Raw genomic sequence first — 20,550 nt, 5'->3', positions numbered from 1 at the left:
GACGAATGTGGATACATGACATATGTAAAAAAAGGAAGGATTTTGGAGAATATGTTCATTTATTTCCGGACTTGATGAAGGACGAAAAAAAGATTTTCAATTACTTCACAATGACGCGAGTTAAATTCCATTCATTATTGGAATCCATAAGAGAAGCCATTACTGAGGAAAAGTGTCCGTCTCGCAAACCCATTGGGGCAGAGGAAAGGTTGATGTTATGCTTGAGGTAAGTAGATACCCACTTGTTATTATTGAATGATATTTATATTATATATAGTAGATGGAGGTTATATTTTTACGGCTGACACAAAAAGAAAAACCTCTTGTATAAATATATTTTTATTTTTAACATCATAAATAACAAAACATAAAAGTTATTCTTTGATCTAAGTAACATCTAAAAATATGCAACAACGAACTTATCAAATGTTTCTGTTTAATAACAAAGTAGGAACAATAAAAATTGAAAATAAATCCATTCATTTCGAAAAATTCTGTGGCACATTGTGGTAATGAGTATGTGCCGATGTATGGTACTCATCAATATTTAATGAGTTTTCTCCAATATTGATGTTGCCATCAAATCCGGCAGGTCCTGGTGGTGCAGAGATGAAATTTCTGGATTGTAATGGTGGTACCGAGGGTAGGGAAACGGAACCTAAAGTTTGTCTGGCGTATTTGGAAGGTCCTGCTCCTGCTGATATGTTGTGGGAGGCATTTTGCGATGGAGCGGAAGCTTCAGGTTGGACAGCATATTGTGAATTTCCCGAAGTTATAAGTGATGCTTCGGTATCTGTTATCAAATGAAAAATCTGTTGTTTGATTTTAATTTGTAGTGCAGCAGGAAATGTCTTAACCGTTGCAGCCATCGAAGAAAAAAATACATCAAGGGGATGTTTGTCTGCCTGCTGCAATGTTTGCTGTTCTCGCTTGAACTGCAGATTCATTCATTCATTGCTGTATCCCGTTACCGGGAATGAATCTACAAAAAGAAGAAGAAAAAAAAAAATAAAAAAATTCGAACAGACTTGTAACTTCTTAGTGCTAGTTGCGACTGTGTGCCCTCCTGTGACTAAAGAGACCCAACCGCGACCTGCAGATCCTTCCACACTCAGGGCATGGATAGTCTCCAACCAGATCTGGCCGCCGCTGTATCCTTCTCGATTCTCCACTATAACTGTGGACCAAAGACCTCCACTGTGACCTGTCTAACGCTAGTTGTTCCCAGTTATGATTAGCATTAACTGATTTTAGGGATTGATGTAGTGTATCCTTAAACCGCTTATACTGGCCTCCTGGTTTCCGGGCTCCCTCAGTGAGTTCGCCGTATAGAGCTATTTTGGGGAGTCTTGTGTCTTGCATCCTCAGAATGTGGCCGCTCCATCTGAGTCGGGCCCTCGTTACTTGAGTCTCAATTGTTGTACAATTCGCGCGCTGCAAGACTTCTGCATTCGAAACTTTGTGGAACCATCTGATGTGCATTATCTGTCTTAGATGACGTTGCTGCGTCTGTTCAAGCTGTTTAATATGTCGCCTGTAGGGAGTCCAGCTTTCGCTTCCGTAAAGAAGCGTTGGGAGGACCACTGCTCTGTAAACAGCTGTCTTGGTCTTCAGATTGAGGTCGTGATTTTGGAACACTCTGTCCTTCAGCTTCCAGAATGCCCGTGATGCCGAATTGATACGGTTGTGTATTTCCGTGTCAAGGTTAGCCCTAGTATTTATGAAGCTTCCCAAGTATTTGAACTGCTCAACCTGTTCTAGAGTTTCATTGTCCAGGCTGATATCTGTTTGAAGGCTTTCTGGCGGACTTACCAGGATTTTGGTCTTGTCAATATTGAGTCTAAGGCCTAAAGCTTCGTATATATGTTTATAGGTGTCCATCATTATCTGTAGATCCTCTGAGCTGCTAGCGATGAGTGAACAGTCGTCTGCATATTGAAGTTCCGTGATAAACTTGGTACGGGTTTTTGCTCTGAGGCGCTTCAGGTTAAACAGGCCTCCATCAAATCTGAATCTTATCCCAACACCTCTTACGGGCACTGCAGATATTCCTGCATTGGCGACTGCTGCACATGCATGCGTTTTCGCGTCGAGGCACTCGAAACACTTTTCACCGAATCTGGGGTTGCTGGTTCAGAAAAGCATTCCGTTGGTTGCTGGATAGAATTGTCAGCATCATCTTCATCACCTGAGCTAGGGACCGATAAATTACTCGCTTGTAATTCCGGGGTTGCTGGAAATGAGGGTTGAGAAATGCCAATTCCTTTTCAAACTTCATCGGCCTCAAAGTCTTGGCACCTTGACCACTTTTAGTTTTCCTCAACTGTTTGGCTTTTCTATAATTATTCCGTAATTTTCTCCACGTTTCTTTACAGACTTCACCTGGAACGAAGGGTTTGATATATAATTTTGTTTCATAGGTTCCTAGCGACAGGAAATTCATTCAAATCGATGGCCTATTCGTTCCGCATGGAAGAAAGCACTGTCCGAAAAAGATATTTCGTCCTCTTCTTGGTATTGGGGGTAACAGCACCCAACAAGCAATACAGGTCAGGAGCTTTTCAAAAATTATTTTGATTCTCCCGAAGGTGCTGTTGATTGGCAGTTACACGAAGTACGACGTGGAAGACGCAATTTAATTTGAAAAATGTAATAAAGCAAAATAATGGTTCATTCAATAATTTTTTCAACAGAATAAATGAATTTTAAACCTACTTACTTTTTTCTCCAACTTGCTCTGCTATTTCCCGCCATATTTCCTCTTTTCCTTGATGGTTGCTATAATTTCTGTCACTTAAATTGTACAATTCTTTATAATTTTGTACGCGCAGTATTAAGTTCTCCTGAAAACTCATGCTTCTGTCGTAAATTCGTATTTCGTATGACTGCCAGTACAAGTCGCTGCATGTAGAGACTTGGAAAATGACGCAGATGCCGCGGCAATCTACGATTGGTATCGCACATATGTCGGGATCGGCCGGCGCAGCATGCATCGGACGGAATTTAATTCTCGTTCCTCAATTCCGTCGGATGCGATGCGATGCGATGCCTGCCGTCCGCACATATGTGCGTTGCTCCATTCAGTTCCATTGAAAGTAATTTATTCCGATCCGTACCGTCCGTCCGATGCCGTCCTATGTGCGCTTACCTTTAGCCCAATTCGACGGTAAGATAAAATCCTGTCATGAACTGCTTCGATATTTTCGGGGACTGACCCAGAAACTGGCCTTCACGATCGCGGATCGGTAATCTTTTTCAATGGTAAATTTACCTCTTTTGAAGCTTGCAGTGCAATTTTCACGATTGCATACGAAGGACACTGATCGCCAAGGGTATTAAGCATACCTTAGTAAATCTGCCTACCTCTTAAACCTTTTAAATACATAAACTTGATGATGGCTTGATATTCCAATTTTTCGATTTTCACAATTTCAGTGGACATCTTCTTTCTTTCAATTTATTTGACCTCAAACTTCACACTGACACTTCTAATAAGTTATTATTTCTATGGTAACGCAATATTTTTTTATGCATGGAATTGGTCTAGGCTAACTAGATATCAAAACATCATCGTATATATAATTCCAAATATGATTCAAAACTAGTTTTAACTTCTACGATAAGATAAACGAGGTTCGATAAAGGTGCCGAACTGTGATACTTTTCAACTCGACCCTGTAACTCAAAAACCGAAATAGCTCTCAAGATTCTGCTTGGGTCAATTTTAACTCCATATGTACCTAGCATACCATCGGTAAAACCGCAGTCCTCATATAAGGGAGTTAACCCGTAAAAATGCCCAAAAGGGGATATCTGTGAATCTGTTGCAAATGATCAGCTTTCATTCATCTCTAAAAGAAACGTAAATATGAATAGGTTTAGACTCAATTCCAGGTATTTATTCCAAATTCCAAATATTAATTGTTCAGTATAGATTTTATTCCACAAATGGATTACTTGTATACCTTCCTACTTCTTGAACATTCATAAAAATTACTAGACGTGTTTAGTTTACCCATTTTGTGAGGAAATGTACTGGCTAACGAAACAACAAGTATTCAACAGATCTAATTTATTTTATGAAATAATTATAAAACTTATATAAGTATAAAATGAACTCAAAATGTGAATATATATACATATCAGTCTCAATTTTTGCCTTTGGATTATAAAAATCAACGAAGCCTGCTTTTACACAGATCTCTGTAAAAAAAAATATTCAAAAATTCTCCATAGATATTCCATTTTATTTCTTCTTGTCAGCTTCTTCTTTCTTCTGCTCGATTTTAGCCGGTTGTCCCGTTTGAGTAATGGGAATAGTTTTATTCTCGCCCTCTTCTGGTTTGTTCCTAGGCGCAGTTATGGTTAGAACTCCATCCGAAGATAATTTCGATTCCACTTTATCCATATCGCAGTCCTGTGGTAAAACGTACCTTCGCACAAACTGCCTAGAGATGAAACCATGCTCATCCTGCTTTTCCTCATGTTTTCCTTCGATAGTTACGTTGTTACCAGACAATTTCACCGTTATCTCTTCTGGTTTAAACTGCTGTACATCCAAGTTGGCTTTGAAGGTGTCTTTGTCGATGGCCAGGGTGGATCCAACATCTCTTTGCGAAAGAGCGGTTCTCCAAGGACGAATGTATCCCACAGGACTCCTGAAATGGCTAAACATGTGTCCTGGGTCGACAATTGGGGCCAACAGATCTTCGGGGTCCAAGCATAAACCAAATTGCTGGTCCAAAAGACGAGTTGGGCGAATATAGTTGTCGAACAACAATGGTAATAGAGCCATTTTACACTGAAATAATCACTTCTTGAAAGTCGCTTTTCACTCAAAACTTAGATTTCCACTTTAGATCGCTTCAAACTATTCTGAGGAGACGGAGTTTTCCAGCCGCTTATATACCGCGATAGAAATTTCGGGAAATGAGCAAGAGAGGGGGCTGTTGACGTTCCAGAAATATCCAGATATTCTAGAACGTAGCCTACCAAGAATACTTCACTGACTGTAAGTTCCTCGGGTCTTATCACTGTACTTTTATTGCTGTGATGGACGAGTCCAGAAACTTTTGGTAACTTTGTGAATATTCGAGAAAATTGTACCATTTGAAACTTCTTTATATTCAATTTGTGCCTTTCGGTTGCGTGAATTAAATAACAATCCTATCAATTCCGAGTCAAATGATATTACTTTTATATTAAATTGTTTTTGATATGAATTCTGATACTATTTAGTAATTTTTTTACTGCCTGGGATTTCAGAGCCTGCATTTTATTTCAGAACTTCGTTATTATTTCGAAGAATAACTTCGATACTCTCATCATCTTTAAACGAGGAAATAAAAAAAGACTGCAAAGGTTTTTGATCTGTATGATCATTTGATTGCTTCCAGAGTTTGGTTGAACTCTAAAATTGAGGAAAATAATTCAAGTATGGAGTTAACTTAATTGTGATTGATAAAATGATAAAATTCAGTAACTTAGTATCCAGTATTTCGCAGGTCATATCATCAGCATGATTTCCTTTCTTGACCAACCTGGTTATAGCGGCAACAACTGAAGGAATCTTTTCGAACTTAAAATTGATCTGAAATTATCTCAGGGCAAAGATTATAATCTATAATCTTTGATCTCAGGGCCTCCATGAGACAAAAACGCCCAGCATATTTGTTTTTTTACTGCTTACTTACAGAGGAAAGAAAAAATTTAATCGCCTTCGGCAATGTATAAATTTATAATTTATTTGAATAGTTTTGCTCTATGAGCTTCATTCATAACTAATTGTTAAGAGGAGTTTATACCACGGGACTTTCTCGCTATCCGTATAAAGGAGGAAAGACTACCAGAGTGTGGGATGTTGCCAGAACACTTGAACGACAAGTAGAAGTTACAAATATTACAATAATTTCCACTTTTGTCGAAAAGGTGGCAGCACTTAACGAATTTCACCAAGATACTAATTGTAGCCAATGGCGAGACTTTTCGAGAAATTTTTTCACGTGGAAATTCATAGAACAGATGATTTCACCTCGGAAAGTCACTGACATGAATGAATATTTGTTCTTCAATGAAAAAAATTTTTTTCCGTCTGACGAATAAGAAACTTTCTGACTTTCCGAGATAACGAACTGATTGAATTGAATTATAATGAAAATCCCATATGAATAAATGGTTTCAGACGTAAAATATTCATTTTCTCTTTTTGAAGTGACCACTAATATGATGTAAACCCCTCTTAATAATTAGATGAACAGTTTAGAATTTCTTTGCGGATAAAGCCGATATTTATATATTTGCCTTTGTGAAGATAACTATATTTTCAATAAGATTCCAATTCCCCTGTTGAATAAATGCACCGTAATTAATGCGAAGTGTCCATCGGAAAAAAGTTTACCCCACATTTGCTTTTGGATAGATAATAAGGGCCCCATGTCAAACACTGCTACGGGGCCCCAATAGAGCAAGCTACGCCACTGCAAACATCAATCTTGTAACCGCCACTGCAACGAGCTTCGAAAAATCCTGGAAAAGATGGATTCAGTTAAAAATTCATCAAGACCAAACGGTTGCGCCGAGATGGATGACATTCTCGTATTTATTACTAGAAGAGTCGCATTTTCAGAATATGTATCAAATTTCCATCTACGGTTACTTTTATCGAGAGATAAACGACTCGAAAGCTGACCTTCGAAAAATCCTGAAAAAGCTGGGTTCAGTTAAAAATTCGACAAGACCGAACGGTTGCACCTAGATGGATGAAATTTTCAGGTTTATTACTAAAAGAGTTGCTCTTTCAGAATATATATCACATTTAGATCTACGATGATTTTTCTGGGGGAGACTCGTATCGAAATTTCTATTTTATATCAACAAGCACCTTGGATTTCAATGAAGACAAAGTCTTTCTCTCTCATTCAAAAAATATTTTTGTTTGTTTCTGTCTCTTGATAGTTTTAATTGTTGACGCTTGTATCCGTGATGCCTGAAGAAGGCAAGTTATCTTGTCGATATGCATTATTTAATAATAAGTGCAGAAAACTTACTTCATTGATCTTAGTTTTTACAAATCAATTGACATAATCAAATCGATTAATAATATCCAATTTATATTACTCTGGGAAAATATATTTTATAATCGAAGTAACCATATTCTCCCAGAGTTACTAGTCGTGACTTAGAAGCTGACCAGTTTTTCAATGAACTGGGATGCAAAGAAATTAGTGAATGGATTTTCAATTTTCCCAGAGCTACTAAAACAATAATTTCTGATTAAAAAAAGGCATTGATGAAATGTATAATTCAGCTGAAATTCAGAAGGGAAAATATCCGATGAACTATGTCGTAGAAAATTCCAGTCTACCGACCGACGGCGACAATCAATATCAAACACCACACATAAACATACCCGACCTGCGCAATTTTCCGGCTAGAGTTCGTGGTCAAGGATATCGCATGCCGGTAAACAAACCAAAATAGCCTCTGATAATATTATTTCCTCGCAGATTACAGCTCTTGCAATTCTAGAAACGTAATTTTCCTTTTAATATTGCGGCAAAATATTGTGAATTGATAATTTAATATATTGATATGGAAAAAACGAGGAAAAAATGTTAGCAATTGTATATAATCTGTATCAGTATATAATGAATAGATACTTAACTGTTATACGACAATACGACAGGAAAATGACGATTTCATAATGAAAAAACTCAGTCCATATGATTTTCATTAATCAAATTCAGACAAATAATATTCAGATTTCATGATATATTCAGAAGGTATCAACATTCTTATATTTTTCAGTACCTAAAATTTAAAAGGACGGAATTTACTTTTCTCTTCTATTCTAGATTGGAATAATATTTACCCTTCAATAAAGCTGTGCAATCAAAAATAAATATTCACCGTTTTATTGATCTTTCTCGAAATTCAATCGATATGAAGAAAATAAAATAAATATTATGTTTTAACTTTTACGTGCTCTCTGTGCTCGATTCAAACATTCTATTTATAACTCGATTTATACCGAGATTTATACAGAGTGAGTAAAAATTTATATCTTCTTACTGTATTGTGTTGAAAATGATCGAAAGCATAAGTTTTCATTTCATATTACTCAACTTATGTATAATTGATGAGGACTTTGACATGCATCCTCTAGAGAGTGAATTATGGTTGAGTTTTTTGAACGACAACTTTCGTTGCTGAGTATTTATCAACCTTTTTTTATTATAGGGGTGAAATGGTTGAACTTACATCGACTTTTTACTTTTTTATGAATTTTGAAGTCAATGGCATACACTCCGGGAGTAATGTAGCTTTTTACTGGATTAATTCTTATTTCCGTCAATGATTTATTTATTTCAGTGAAAGTAAATATGGGACAAAACATTTATTTTCGTCAAAAATGACATTACCGATACAAGTATATTTTATATAGGTATGTATATCAGTCTTTCAGTTATAGTTATCTGTATAGAAATACATGATACATAGTAATTGTATTCAATATTTTGTAACGTTGGTATATCTGACAATAAAATGAAAAAGCCAATTGAAAAATTTTTTTCAATTTTTATCCCCCCTTCGGTAAAACATATCTGTCTAGATATGAAACCATATTCATCTGGCCTTTCTTCATGTTTTCTTTCGATGATGATGGCATCATTGCCACCAGTCACTTTCACTGTTATCATCACTTGCACAGATCAGACTATTCGCCAATATGATGTATATTTCAGAATGATCCAATGATGAAAATCAGGTTGTTTGATAAACCTTAATAGGGTTAGAAAGAAATGTTAATAATATTTTGTTGCACGCGGACATTCGAAAATTGAAGAATGAGTTGGGAAAACCAATTGGGTTTGTCACACAATGGGTGAATGCTACTAAACCCATCCAATAATCGAATGGCCTGAAACGTATACTTTAAAATTTTTACGTATGTGATTTTTTCTTTTCTCAAAATCAAAATGACGAGAACGAAAATTTCAGGAGAAAGCCACTTTGAAATTTCATTCTTTGTACTCGATTCAGAAAAGGTTCATTAGTGCAAATAATTAATCAGAACGAAAAGGAAATAGTTTGATGAAAAAACATCCTAAATAATTTTTTTTATTCGATCAGTTTTTCCAAAATATACCTCTGGTCGTTTATTACTGTGCTTGTAACCATCAAATAACTACTAGTACAAAATTTTCGATTAAACCGTGTTTTTCATATTTTATTCTGTTGTAAACAGAAAGGTACATATTTTTACTTAAGATGAAAGTGTTTTCTGAAAAAATTCTGCCTCATTTTTTCCTATTTTAGGTATATAAAATAATTATATACACATTTCTTATTCAGTTTGTACTGAAGTGATCAAGATTCAGTTGAAGCTTTCATGTAGGTATCACCTGATTATTTCAACACCTATAATGATTTCGAAAATGGCAAGCTTTTTGGACGTCATTAAAAAAAAGGAAATAGATTTTTCGAGAGAGATTCTCCGAGTTTCAGTTGAATTTTAAGAGATTCATTTTTGATCTGATCATTCCGATCTGACTTGCCTGTAATGTATGACACAATCATTGACAATCACTCTTTAGGTAAATCATTACCAAATCTTTGAGAAAAAGATAAGAATTGACCGTCCAGCAATATCGGGACCTTGCAGAACGAAGAATAAAAGAACTGTGAGTTCATCGAACTCTGGTCTTCAGAACAGTTTATAATCTGTTTTGCGCTTTTTTCTGCTCTTAAATTTGCAAGAAATAAATTTTTAAAGAAAGTCTGGAAAGGAAATCTAGTATGGAGATACAGAATAAAATGAAGAAATAATATTCAATCGAGCAATAAATTTTTATTCTATTGGATAATTACAAAATAAATACATATATAAATATAAATCAGTCTCATCAGAGGTATCTAGGAACCTATTCAGTGCAATGGTGTAATATTACTACAAAAGCTTTATAGACTTTTGACAAAGATATAAACTTCAAACAAATGAAGGATTCCTACACACTCTATTTTCCGTTACATTCCTCCTCGGCTTTTTCTTCTTTCTTCTGTTCGATCTTTGCAGGTTGCCCTGTTTGTGTTATAGGAATGGTTTTATTTTCGGCCTCTTCTGGTTTGTTCCTAGGAGCAGTTATAGTAAGCACTCCATCAGAGGATAGTTTCGATTCTATTTTGTCAATATCGCAGTCCTGTGGTAGAACATATCTTCTCATGAACTGCCTAGAGATGAAACCGTGATCATCTTGCTTTTCCTCGTGTTTTCCCTCAATGGTTATGGTGTTATTACCAGTAACTTTCACAGTTATCTCTTCTGGTTTGAACTGCTGTACGTCCAGGTTGGCTTTGAAGTTGTCTTTGTCGATGGCTAGGGTAGATCCAACGTCGCTCTGAGAATGAGCCGTTCTCCAAGGGCGAATATATCCCACAGGACTTCTGAAATGGCCAAGAACATGTCGAGGGTCGAGCACAGGGGCTAACAAGTCTTCGGGATCCAAGCATATACCGAATTGTTGGTCCAAAAGACGAGTTGGGCGAACGTAGTTCTCGAACAACAGTGGTAGCAATGCCATTATTTTTGAACTTCAAATATTCGCACTATTTAACTCACTTATTTTTCAAAACGCTTCGGTGCTCTTTCGAATATTCTGATGATCTGGTTGGTCCGGAATCCCACTCGTGCTTATATATCCCTATCGAATTTTCTGGAAATGAACAAGAGAGGGGGCTTCTGATGCTCTAGAAAGATCGGGACGTTCGAGAAATACACAATCAGTTATAAGTTCATCGGATATTAACTCTCTTTAGGAGTTCTCTCAATATAGAATATGAAATTTTTTCGGAAAAATATGTATAAAAAAAAAATAAATATGTTGAGCAATAATCTCAAAGCTGAATTTTAGTTTGGTAGAAAAAATACACTTACCAACAATTTTGAGGACGACAAAAGAAATGGGACAAATAACTAGAAAATCATGTTATAACAAACTCAAGGTTGTTTTCGCTTTCATCAGAGTATTTTATTATACGAGTGAGTAATGAAAGAAGACCATATGATGAATTGGAAACTAAAATTTTAATCACAGAACCGGATCATTAAAAACGAAAAATTAAATAGGGTCCACGTGTATTTTGTTGGATCGAAATAAAAATTCGGCCAATTGTTCAGTAGGAATAGATCTTATTTGGATAAATTTACTGAGTGAAGTATAATAATAAAAAATGTCAATTGAGAAATAACAATTCACAAGATTTTTAAGAATTCGTCTTATGAAGAAGTCTGACAAATTAGTGCAAGCAAATCAATTATTTAAATTTTTTAATTGATTTCGTTTCACAGACTGAGAGTGAAAACCCTGAAGAGATTCAGAAGATGCAGAGTCCTCCCAGATTGAATTTCAATCTATACAGGGTGTTCTACAAGCTCTATGACAAACTTTGACAGATGGTAGCTGTGCTTATTCTGAACATTTTTTTTTCCTATGAACATATATCTAATTCGTTTTTGTTAAAAGATACAAGCATTTGAAAAATCATATTTTTATGTTCAAATCATAATAATCAATGGAAATTTTGTTTGTTCGAAGTGTACACCTTCGGCTCGAATGCAAGCTTCACATCGACGAACTAAAGATGCCGTTACTCGGTGGATTAGATTTGGGTCGTTTCGTATTTGGTTTGCTGCATCATAAATTCTATCAAGTAATTGTTAATGAGATTAGATTTCAACATGATAAACAAGCTGCTTCATATGACCCCATAAATAAAAATCCAAGGGATTTAGATTAGATGAACGAGATGGCCATTGTATTGGTCCTCCTTGACCTATCTACATTTATACGGGAAATACTCATTCAGCCAACTGACTACTTGTGTCCCTTTATGTGGTGGTGCACCATCTTGCTGATACCACATATTTCCAACAATGTTGAGCTTTAAGTTATCAATGAAGTCAAAGAGGTTGTGCTCCATAAAATTTGTATACAAATCTGCGTTTAAACGATCATTTTTATAACGTGAAAACACTGAACCGTTGCTGACATCATCTTTGTCTAATGGCATATGGATTCTGCAGTGCCCATACATGTTCATTATGGTTATTGTTGATACCATCCTCAGTGAAACAAGTGTCAAATGGATAATTAAAATAACGTCAATTACTATATCAACCGATATTTTGTCAAATGATTGTAACTCCTAAACGAAAACGAATCGGACCTATGTTCATAGGAAAAAAAAATGTTCAAAAGGAGCACATCTACCTTCTGTTAAAGTTTGTCATAGAGCTTGTAGAACACCCTGTATATGAAAGCTTACACCCGTGAGAATGAAGATAATATAGTGGGACACGGACAATTTCGTTATTGAAAATTTGATGAAGCATTTTTTAATTTACATATTTTATCATGATTCTTGACCAGGATAACTCTTGAAATCCTAATATTTGATCTTCAAGTTTTTGACAATATTCAATTTTGTTTTCCTTGCGAATAGATGCATTGGAAAGGAAAGAAAAAAGGGGAAAGATATCTCGAATTTATTTTTCCACACTTGAACTGACTATTTCAGCCTTTCATTTTCCTAATATGAAGTATAAATACCTACTCAATAATATAACTGTCAAAAAACATTACTAAAAAAAATTAAACCCCACACGCGAATAAACTTTCATTACGCGATCGTTGAATAATATTATATGATAAAATGGAAAATGAAATTTTATGCACGAAGATACAATAGAATGACCATATCGAAAAATTTCATTCAGTTCATGGGCATCGACATTATAAACCTAGAAAAGAGTGACAAGATCTCATGAACTCACAATCTATCATGTATTTCTAGTAGCCTATGTTCTCGAACATCCCGATCTTTCTAGAGCGTCCGAAGCCCCCTCTCTTGTTCATCTCCAGAAAATTCGATAACGATATAAAAGTGCGAGTGGAATTCAGATCGGCCAGAATAGTCAGAAGTAAAGCAGAGTAACGAAGCTTATAAGAGTGCGAAGTAGATAGTGCAAATTTTTATAGTGCGAAAATGGCATTGCTACCACTGTTGTTCGAGAACTACGTTCGTCCAACTCGTCTTTTGGACCAGCAATTCGGTTTATGTTTGGATCCCGAAGACCTGCTAGCCCCTGTACTCGACCCAGGACATGTTCTTTGTCATTTCAGAAGTCCTGTGGGATATATTCGTCCTTGGAGAACAGCTGTTTCTCAGAGAGACGTTGGATCTACCCTGGCCATCGACAAAGACCACTTCAAAGCCAACCTGGACGTACAGCAGTTCAAACCAGAAGAGATAACTGTGAAGGTGACTGGTAATAACACAATAACCATTGAAGGAAAACACGAGGAAAAGCAAGATGAGCACGGTTTCATCTCTAGGCAGTTCGTGAGAAGATATGTTTTACCAAAAGACTGCGATATTAATAAAATAGAATCGAAATTATCATCTGATGGAGTGCTTACTATAACTGCGCCTAGGAACAAACCAGAAGAGGTCGAAAATAAAACCATTCCTATAACACAAACTGGACAACCGGCAAAGATCGAACAAAAGAAGGAGGAGAAAGTGGAGGAGAAATGAAAAGGATTAAAAGGAAAATTGAATAATTAAGTTTTGTTCTTTTCCCTGAGGTTTATATTCATTTTATTATTATACAAAGATTGAGACTGATATATATATATATATTTGTTTTATAATTTATTTATAAAAATAAATTTTTTTACAGGAACAAGTTATTCAATTCAAATCTTTAATCATTGAATTGTCCCGTCAGTGAATTCCTTCCTTTTCATTCGTTGTTTGATATGTTGTATCTGATTCCACATTTTTCGCAATTGCCTAATCCGAAGCACCGGGCATTGCTTTGGAAGTCTTCCACTTCCCTCATGGCCGATACTGGAGCTCATCCATAGATGAATGATTTTCTATTTGGAATTACTTGATATGATTTTTAAATAAAAATCTGATTGCTCTGGTGTTCATTCCATCAATTGAGTTGTAATTGATCTATGAACTCAGTTCCAAAATGTTTGTCACGGCGTGATGCGTACTTTTCCACGCGTCCAATTTTGGAGCTCCAAAAAGTAGAAATATTTGAAAATAGTATTTTAACTCAACGACTAAGACATGGGCGCCCGCAGGGGGGGGGCAGGGGGGGCCGTGGCCCCCCCTGAGATTCTGATAGACACCGTTAGAGAAATTTTTTTTTCAGTAAAACTAATCGTAGATGATATTTTGCCCCCCCTGAGAAAAATTTCTGCGGGTTTCTGCGGGCGCCCATGGACTAAGATATTAATTTGATGTAAATTTTGTTAATAGTCAAGTGATTTTGTTGCTACTTTGTGATTATTGAACACCGCGTGACTTGTTAAAGATTATTTTTTGGGATTAGTTCCACCAAGCCTCCTGCAGTTCCTCGCGAGGAAATTCTTCTTATTCTTGGGGTCCCGCGGGACCCCAAGAATACAACGACCCTGAGATTGGGTACATAGCCTCACAGATTATAGAGTTAACTCTATAATCTTTGGTGATAACCATAAAATATGAAATGATCTATGAACGCACTTGTGTGGGTGGTTATGAAGGTTGTTATGATATTTTCAAGTGTGTCTATATAAACGGAGAATTCTTTTGAAATGTTATCGAAACATGACATTTACCTCAAAATACATCAAACAAAAGTAAAAATTCGAATTCAAAATGTTTAACCATTTCATCCCTGTAATGTACTATTCTTTGAACGAGGTTTCGGCAGCTTTATTGGGCATCAATAAGTGCTGACCGTTTCTACTCTTGTTATCTACGACATATATATATCATTTTTATCCTGGTGGTTACCTCACAGCCGTCTATAGCTAAAGAGAAGGCTGTGGTTACCTACACCTAATTGCATTTTATGACGATATTCTTTAACAGAAAGTATCTCAATTTCATTTATTATTCTGATACCCCATGAAGGCATAAAAAGGTGCGTTCTTTGACCGATACCTATCCTTACTTAATTTCACATATATTCTGAACGATTCATAGTTGCCATCCTTATAATGAAAGATGAAAGAATGATATAATTTAAAAACCTATCAATGATCAAATCATCCTCGGTAAAAAAAAAGATTTTTCTATTTCACAATTACCAATTATCTTACATCTAAGTAGGTAAATGCCAATACCTGCCATACCCTACTCCCTACAGGGTTTATACATGACGATCATTGCTCGATTATATTATACAGTTAAAAAAGTTTTAAAGTTAAAAATTCACCTGTTCAAGCATTTTTCTACAAAAGAAGATACCTATGAATTTTGTGCGTTACTTTTGTTATTCACTCTTCAATACTGGGAAATAAGTGCGATATCTAAGTCATAGTAATCAGTTATTCAATAACGAACATTTAAGTTAATTTTATTTCGTTCATTAAATTTTATCAAACACCCTGAAAAGCTATTCGTAAAATTTACCCTGACTCAGAAGTAGTTTGATAAGTGAAAACTTCATCAATACAAAAACCATCTAAGCTCCAAAATAGAATAATCATAAGAAATCCTTCTGAAATAATAATAATAATAATAATAATAATATTTATTGATTCCATTAGATTACATATATAACGTAAAATTGGGATAGGTCAGAAACATTGAATAGAAAAATGGTTAACCCTTACAAATTTCTTTGAAATCACCTATATTGTAGGGCTCACAGTTTAAAATCACAGGATACAAGGCTTTCTTAAATTTTAAAGGGTCATAAATATTTCTAATTTTAGGAGGCAACATGTTGAAAATACTCACTGCCATATATTCTACGTTTTTTTCTCTTAAAGTAGTTTTGTGTGCTGGTACAGTATAAGGAAATATTCTTCTAGTAGCATTTAAATTAAATATTGTTGCTATTGTCCATTGTAGCAGATTCAGATGAACCATTGAAAAATAAACGATCCGAGGAATGTTTTTATTTAGACGCAATTACATACGTGTATAACCCCCAATGAAACAAGAAAAAATTCTGATGGCATTTTGTTCGTCGATAATATTCCTGCGTAATGTGGAAAAATTTTCATCGAACAAAAGCCAAGAGCCACAATACATTTAAATTAGACGTTTTGTGAAAACCCTCTCAAACAGTGAAACTGGGGAATATGAAATAAGGAAACAATTTTCTGTAAAATTAATTCTTTATTTTTATTACAAATATAAAAATTAAATATCAATCTCAATAACTTGGTACCTTATCAATAAACCTAATATAACTGCAACATAAAAAAAATCACAAAAAAATAAAAAAAAATACTAAATCCCTACTCCTTTTTTTCAACTTTCCCTTCTTTCTTCTGTTCGATCTTCGCCGGTTGACCAGTTTGTGTTATAGGAATGCTTTTATTTTCGGTCTCTTCTGGTTTGTTCCTAGGCGCAGTTATAGTAAGCACACCATCAGATGATAATTTCGATTCTATTTTATTAATATCGCAGTCTTTTGGCAAAACATAACTTCTCACAAACTGCCTAGAGATGAAACCGTGCTCATCTTGCTTTTCCTCGTGTTTTCCTTCGATGGTTATTGTGTTATTACCAGTCACCTTCACAGTTATCTCTTCTGGTTTGAACTGCTGTACGTCCAAGTTGGCTTTGAAGGTGTCTTTGTCGATGGCCAGGGTAGATCCAACGTCTCTCTGAGAAAGAGCTGTTCTCCAAGGACGAATATATCCCACAGGACTTCTGAAATGGCCAAGAACATGTCCTGGGTCGAGTACAGGGGCTAGCAGGTCTTCGGGATCCAAACATAAACCGAATTGCTGGTCCAAAAGACGAGTTGGACGAACGTAGTTCTCGAACAACAGTGGTAGCAATGCCATTTTCAAGCTTGGAATATTCGCACTTCAATTTTATTTAAAGTCGCTTGCTTATAACCTCGATGTGTTTTCGATTATTCTGGGCAGACAGAATCCCTCTCGCGCTTATATATCTGTACGAAGTTTCTGGAAATAAACAAGAGAGGGGTCTGTAGACGTTCCAGAAAGATCGGGACGTTCTAGCAAATAGGCTACTAGAAATACACAATCGATTACCGTTTATCGGATAATGTCATTTTATTCTCGCTGTATTCTAGAATCGAAATTTGAGATATTGACTAAAGTAAATTTTTATGGCAACATTTTGTGAATATCGACCGATATTGATTTAGTTAGACCATTGAGTAGAGTAGAAGTCTGTGTGTTTGAATACACATGCAATATGATTTTCATATCGCAGGTTCCTTTTCAAGCCATGATTTTTCCAAACATGGAAGCAACATTTTTTAGAGCCAGAAATTTTTTTATAATTAATGATTGTCACCTCGATAATTGGGGTTTAACCATCGCATAAGTCGAAACAGGTTTTTTATCAAAAATCACTTGTTGATCAGACACTGTTCTTGCATTATATTTCTTTTACATTTCTTGTTGCTCCTCATAACCCAGACAAAAATGTATTGAATACTTTTTCATGTTAGGAATACTATAAGGGGGCACCGATAAATTTCTTTATGGTGATCTAAGGCCGGCCCCGATCTAATAATAAAATAATAAATGATTATTATTAGTTTTGTCTGAACATAACCGACCAGCGCAATTTCGCATAATAGGTAAAGATTCAAATCAAGGTCAGGAAAATTGCACGATAAACAAACCACTGAACTTATGTAATGCCTTAACGCCAATTACGTCTAATCTCGGTTTATTTCCTTGGTATTCTCGAGAAGTCATAGTGTTCATTGAAGGATTCAATTTTTCATTCAAACAAGTTATCAGTTCATTATTGAGAAAACAAATTGTTTGTATGTTTTCTAAGAATTTCTGTAGAAATACCTACGAATGAAGTTTGAGTACGAGTGAGGGGATTTTCGACTGTAGCAAAGAAATGTTTTCCATTGATGTCTGAAATATGGTAACACAAGTCCAAGAAACTAATGTGTCAAGAGTTGTTTTTTTCTCATTTCTAAGAGATACCTATTTCGAAGTAGGATGGGTTTCAATAAGTTTTTAAATTTAAAGCCAAGCATAGTTGAATTAAATCACTTTATTTTTCATTTAAATTTCTCCATAAGTTTCCTTCAAGTCAATTGAATTTGACTAGTATATAATTGTCATAATGACGATATTGATCATTCATACATATATAATGAAGTTCCTGTTTAAAATGAATTGAGACTCAATTGCGTTTCTCTGCAAAAATAGAGGGAAACAACATTTAAAGCCTCTAATTCAACCTTCTTCAATATAATTGTTAAACTGAAACTATTTATTATGACAATTCGAAAAAACTTCAAAATTTATTATAAAGTGTCAGTTCGGCCATTCCAGGTAATGCGAATATAATATTTGAGAAAAGCTCTGCGATTTTAATGCTTTTCTTTACATCTCCCCCCTTCAACCTTCTTCAATATAATTGTTAAACTGAAACTATTTATTATGACAATTCGAAAAAACTTCAAAATTTATTATAAAGTGTCAGTTCGGCCATTCCAGGTAACGCGAATATAATATTTGAGAAAAGCTCTGCGATTTTAATGCTTTTCTTTACACATATATATGGAAATGTTCGAGATGCACACCACATGAAATTCTCAGAAACTAAAAATACGCAAACTCAGAAAATTATTATTATTTCCAAATTTTTCGTCGAAAATTGTTATTCTTATCGTATTCTAATTCTCACTTCTTTATGTATTTTGAGGTCAAAGACATACACTTTAGTTTAGAGTTATTGATTATTGATTTTTTTGAAATGTTGTCAGAAACATGGCATAGGCCTCAAATACAAAATACAAAAATGAAAAAAAACTGAAACTGAGGAGTATGAAATAAGGAAAAAATTTTTTGTAAAATTAATTTTTATTTTATTACAAATATGTATCAAAATTAAATAACAGTCTTAACAACTTGGAACCTCATAAACTTAATAGTACAGTCATATCAAAATAAAAAAAATTTAAAAAAAAATCCTAATTTCCTACACTTTCTTTTCAACTTTCTCTTCTTTCTTCTGTTCGATCTTCGCCGGTTGACCAGTTTGTGTTATAGGGATGCTTTTATTTTCGGCCTCTTCTGGTTTGTTCCTAGGCGCAGTTATAGTAAGCACACCATCAGATGATAATTTCGATTCTATTTTATTAATATCGCAGTCTTTTGGTAAAACATATCTTCTCACGAACTGCCTAGAGATGAAACCGTGGTCATCTTGCTTTTCCTCGTGTTTTCCTTCGATGGTGATGGTGTTATTACCAGTAACTTTCACAGTTATCTCTTCTGGTTTGAACTGCTGGACGTCCAAGTTGGCTTTGAAGGTGTCTTTGTCGATGGCCAGGGTAGATCCAACGTCTCTCTGAGAAAGAGCTGTTCTCCAAGGACGAATATATCCCACAGGACTTCTGAAATGGCCAAGAACATGTCCTGGGTCGAGCACAGGGGCTAGCAGGTCTTCGGGATCCAAACATAAACCGAATTGCTGGTCCAAAAGACGAGTTGGACGAACGTAGTTCTCAAACAACAGTGGTAGCAATGCCATTTTCAAGCTTAGCACTTCAATTTTATTTCAAGGCGCTTATAACTTCGATGTGTTTTCGATTATTCTGGTTAGACAGAATATCGCTCGCGCTTATATATCCGTACGAATTTTCTGGAAATAAACAAGAGAGGGGGCTGCAGACGTTCCAGAAAGATCGGGACGTTCTAGCAAATAGGCTACTAGAAATACACAATGGATTGCCGTTCATCGGATATTGTAACTTCATACTCGCTGTAGGTATTCTAGAATCGAAATTTGAGATATTGACTAAAGTAAATAATTTTTTTTATAATAATTTTAGGGATAACTTGTGAATTACGACAAAATAAATTGATTTAGGGCCGTGTGACCCATTTGATTGAATGAAGTTTAAGCTCTAAAACGACGTTTAAACGTAGAAAAAAAAGACGTTTAAGGAAATAATCTCGTTTAGTGAAGCGTTGCATATGGCCATTAGGTAGACCATTGAGTAGAAGTGTGTGTGATTGATTACACATGCAAATGCAATGCGATTTTCATATCGCAGGTCACTTTTCAAATCCGAATATTTTTTCTAATCTTGGAAGCGAAATTTTATAGAGCCAGAAATTTTTTTCTAAATAAATGATTGCAGAGACAAACTCTCTGATGATTGTCCCCTCGATGATTGGTGTTTAACCATAGTATAAATCGAAACAGGTTTTTTATCAATATATCACTTATTGATTAGACTGTTCATGCATTATATTTCTTGTTGCTCCTCATACCCCAGACAAAAATGTATTGATTATTTTTTCATGTTAGGAAAACTATAAGGGGACACCGAGAAAATTCTTTATGGTGGTGCTGTGGCCAGCCCTGACCATTGGAAACCAACCATAGACTAATAGTAAATTATTATTATCAGTTTTGTCTTTTGTCTGAACATAACCGACCAGCGCAATTTCGCATAATAGGTATGAGATTGAGTCATACTCAATGGTATTGATTCAAATCAAGGTCAGGAAAATAGCA

The 20,550-nt window shown here is 35.3% G+C and overlaps 3 protein-coding genes across 3 annotated transcripts; 1 reads left to right on the top strand and 2 right to left on the bottom strand.

The window, feature by feature from the left end:
• Positions 1–4,055: 4,055 nt before the first annotated feature.
• On the bottom strand, positions 4,056–10,677 carry LOC123310897. The gene is made up of 2 exons (XM_044894583.1): positions 10,020–10,677; positions 4,056–4,807 (listed from the first exon to the last, which is right to left on the bottom strand). The coding sequence occupies exons 1-2, from the start codon at positions 10,578–10,580 to the stop codon at positions 4,247–4,249; spliced, it is 1,122 nt and encodes a 373-aa protein (XP_044750518.1). The 5' UTR covers positions 10,581–10,677; the 3' UTR covers positions 4,056–4,246.
• A 2,198-nt stretch (positions 10,678–12,875) lies between these two features.
• On the top strand, positions 12,876–13,596 carry LOC123312462 (protein lethal(2)essential for life-like). The gene has a single exon (XM_044896906.1). It carries the CDS (start codon positions 13,045–13,047, stop codon positions 13,594–13,596), a length of 552 nt encoding a protein of 183 aa, XP_044752841.1. The 5' UTR covers positions 12,876–13,044.
• Positions 13,597–16,278: 2,682 nt separating this feature from the next.
• On the bottom strand, positions 16,279–19,633 carry LOC123310887. Its single transcript, XM_044894572.1, has 2 exons — positions 19,004–19,633; positions 16,279–16,887 (listed from the first exon to the last, which is right to left on the bottom strand). The coding sequence occupies exons 1-2, from the start codon at positions 19,555–19,557 to the stop codon at positions 16,311–16,313; spliced, it is 1,131 nt and encodes a 376-aa protein (XP_044750507.1). The 5' UTR covers positions 19,558–19,633; the 3' UTR covers positions 16,279–16,310.
• Positions 19,634–20,550: the final 917 nt, after the last annotated feature.

Source organism: Coccinella septempunctata, chromosome 4 (assembly GCF_907165205.1).
Source record: "Coccinella septempunctata chromosome 4, icCocSept1.1, whole genome shotgun sequence".
Classification (NCBI taxonomy): Eukaryota; Metazoa; Arthropoda; class Insecta; order Coleoptera; family Coccinellidae; genus Coccinella; species Coccinella septempunctata.
Note: the sequence above shows the minus strand (reverse complement) of the source record. Positions and strands in the feature narration are given on the sequence as shown.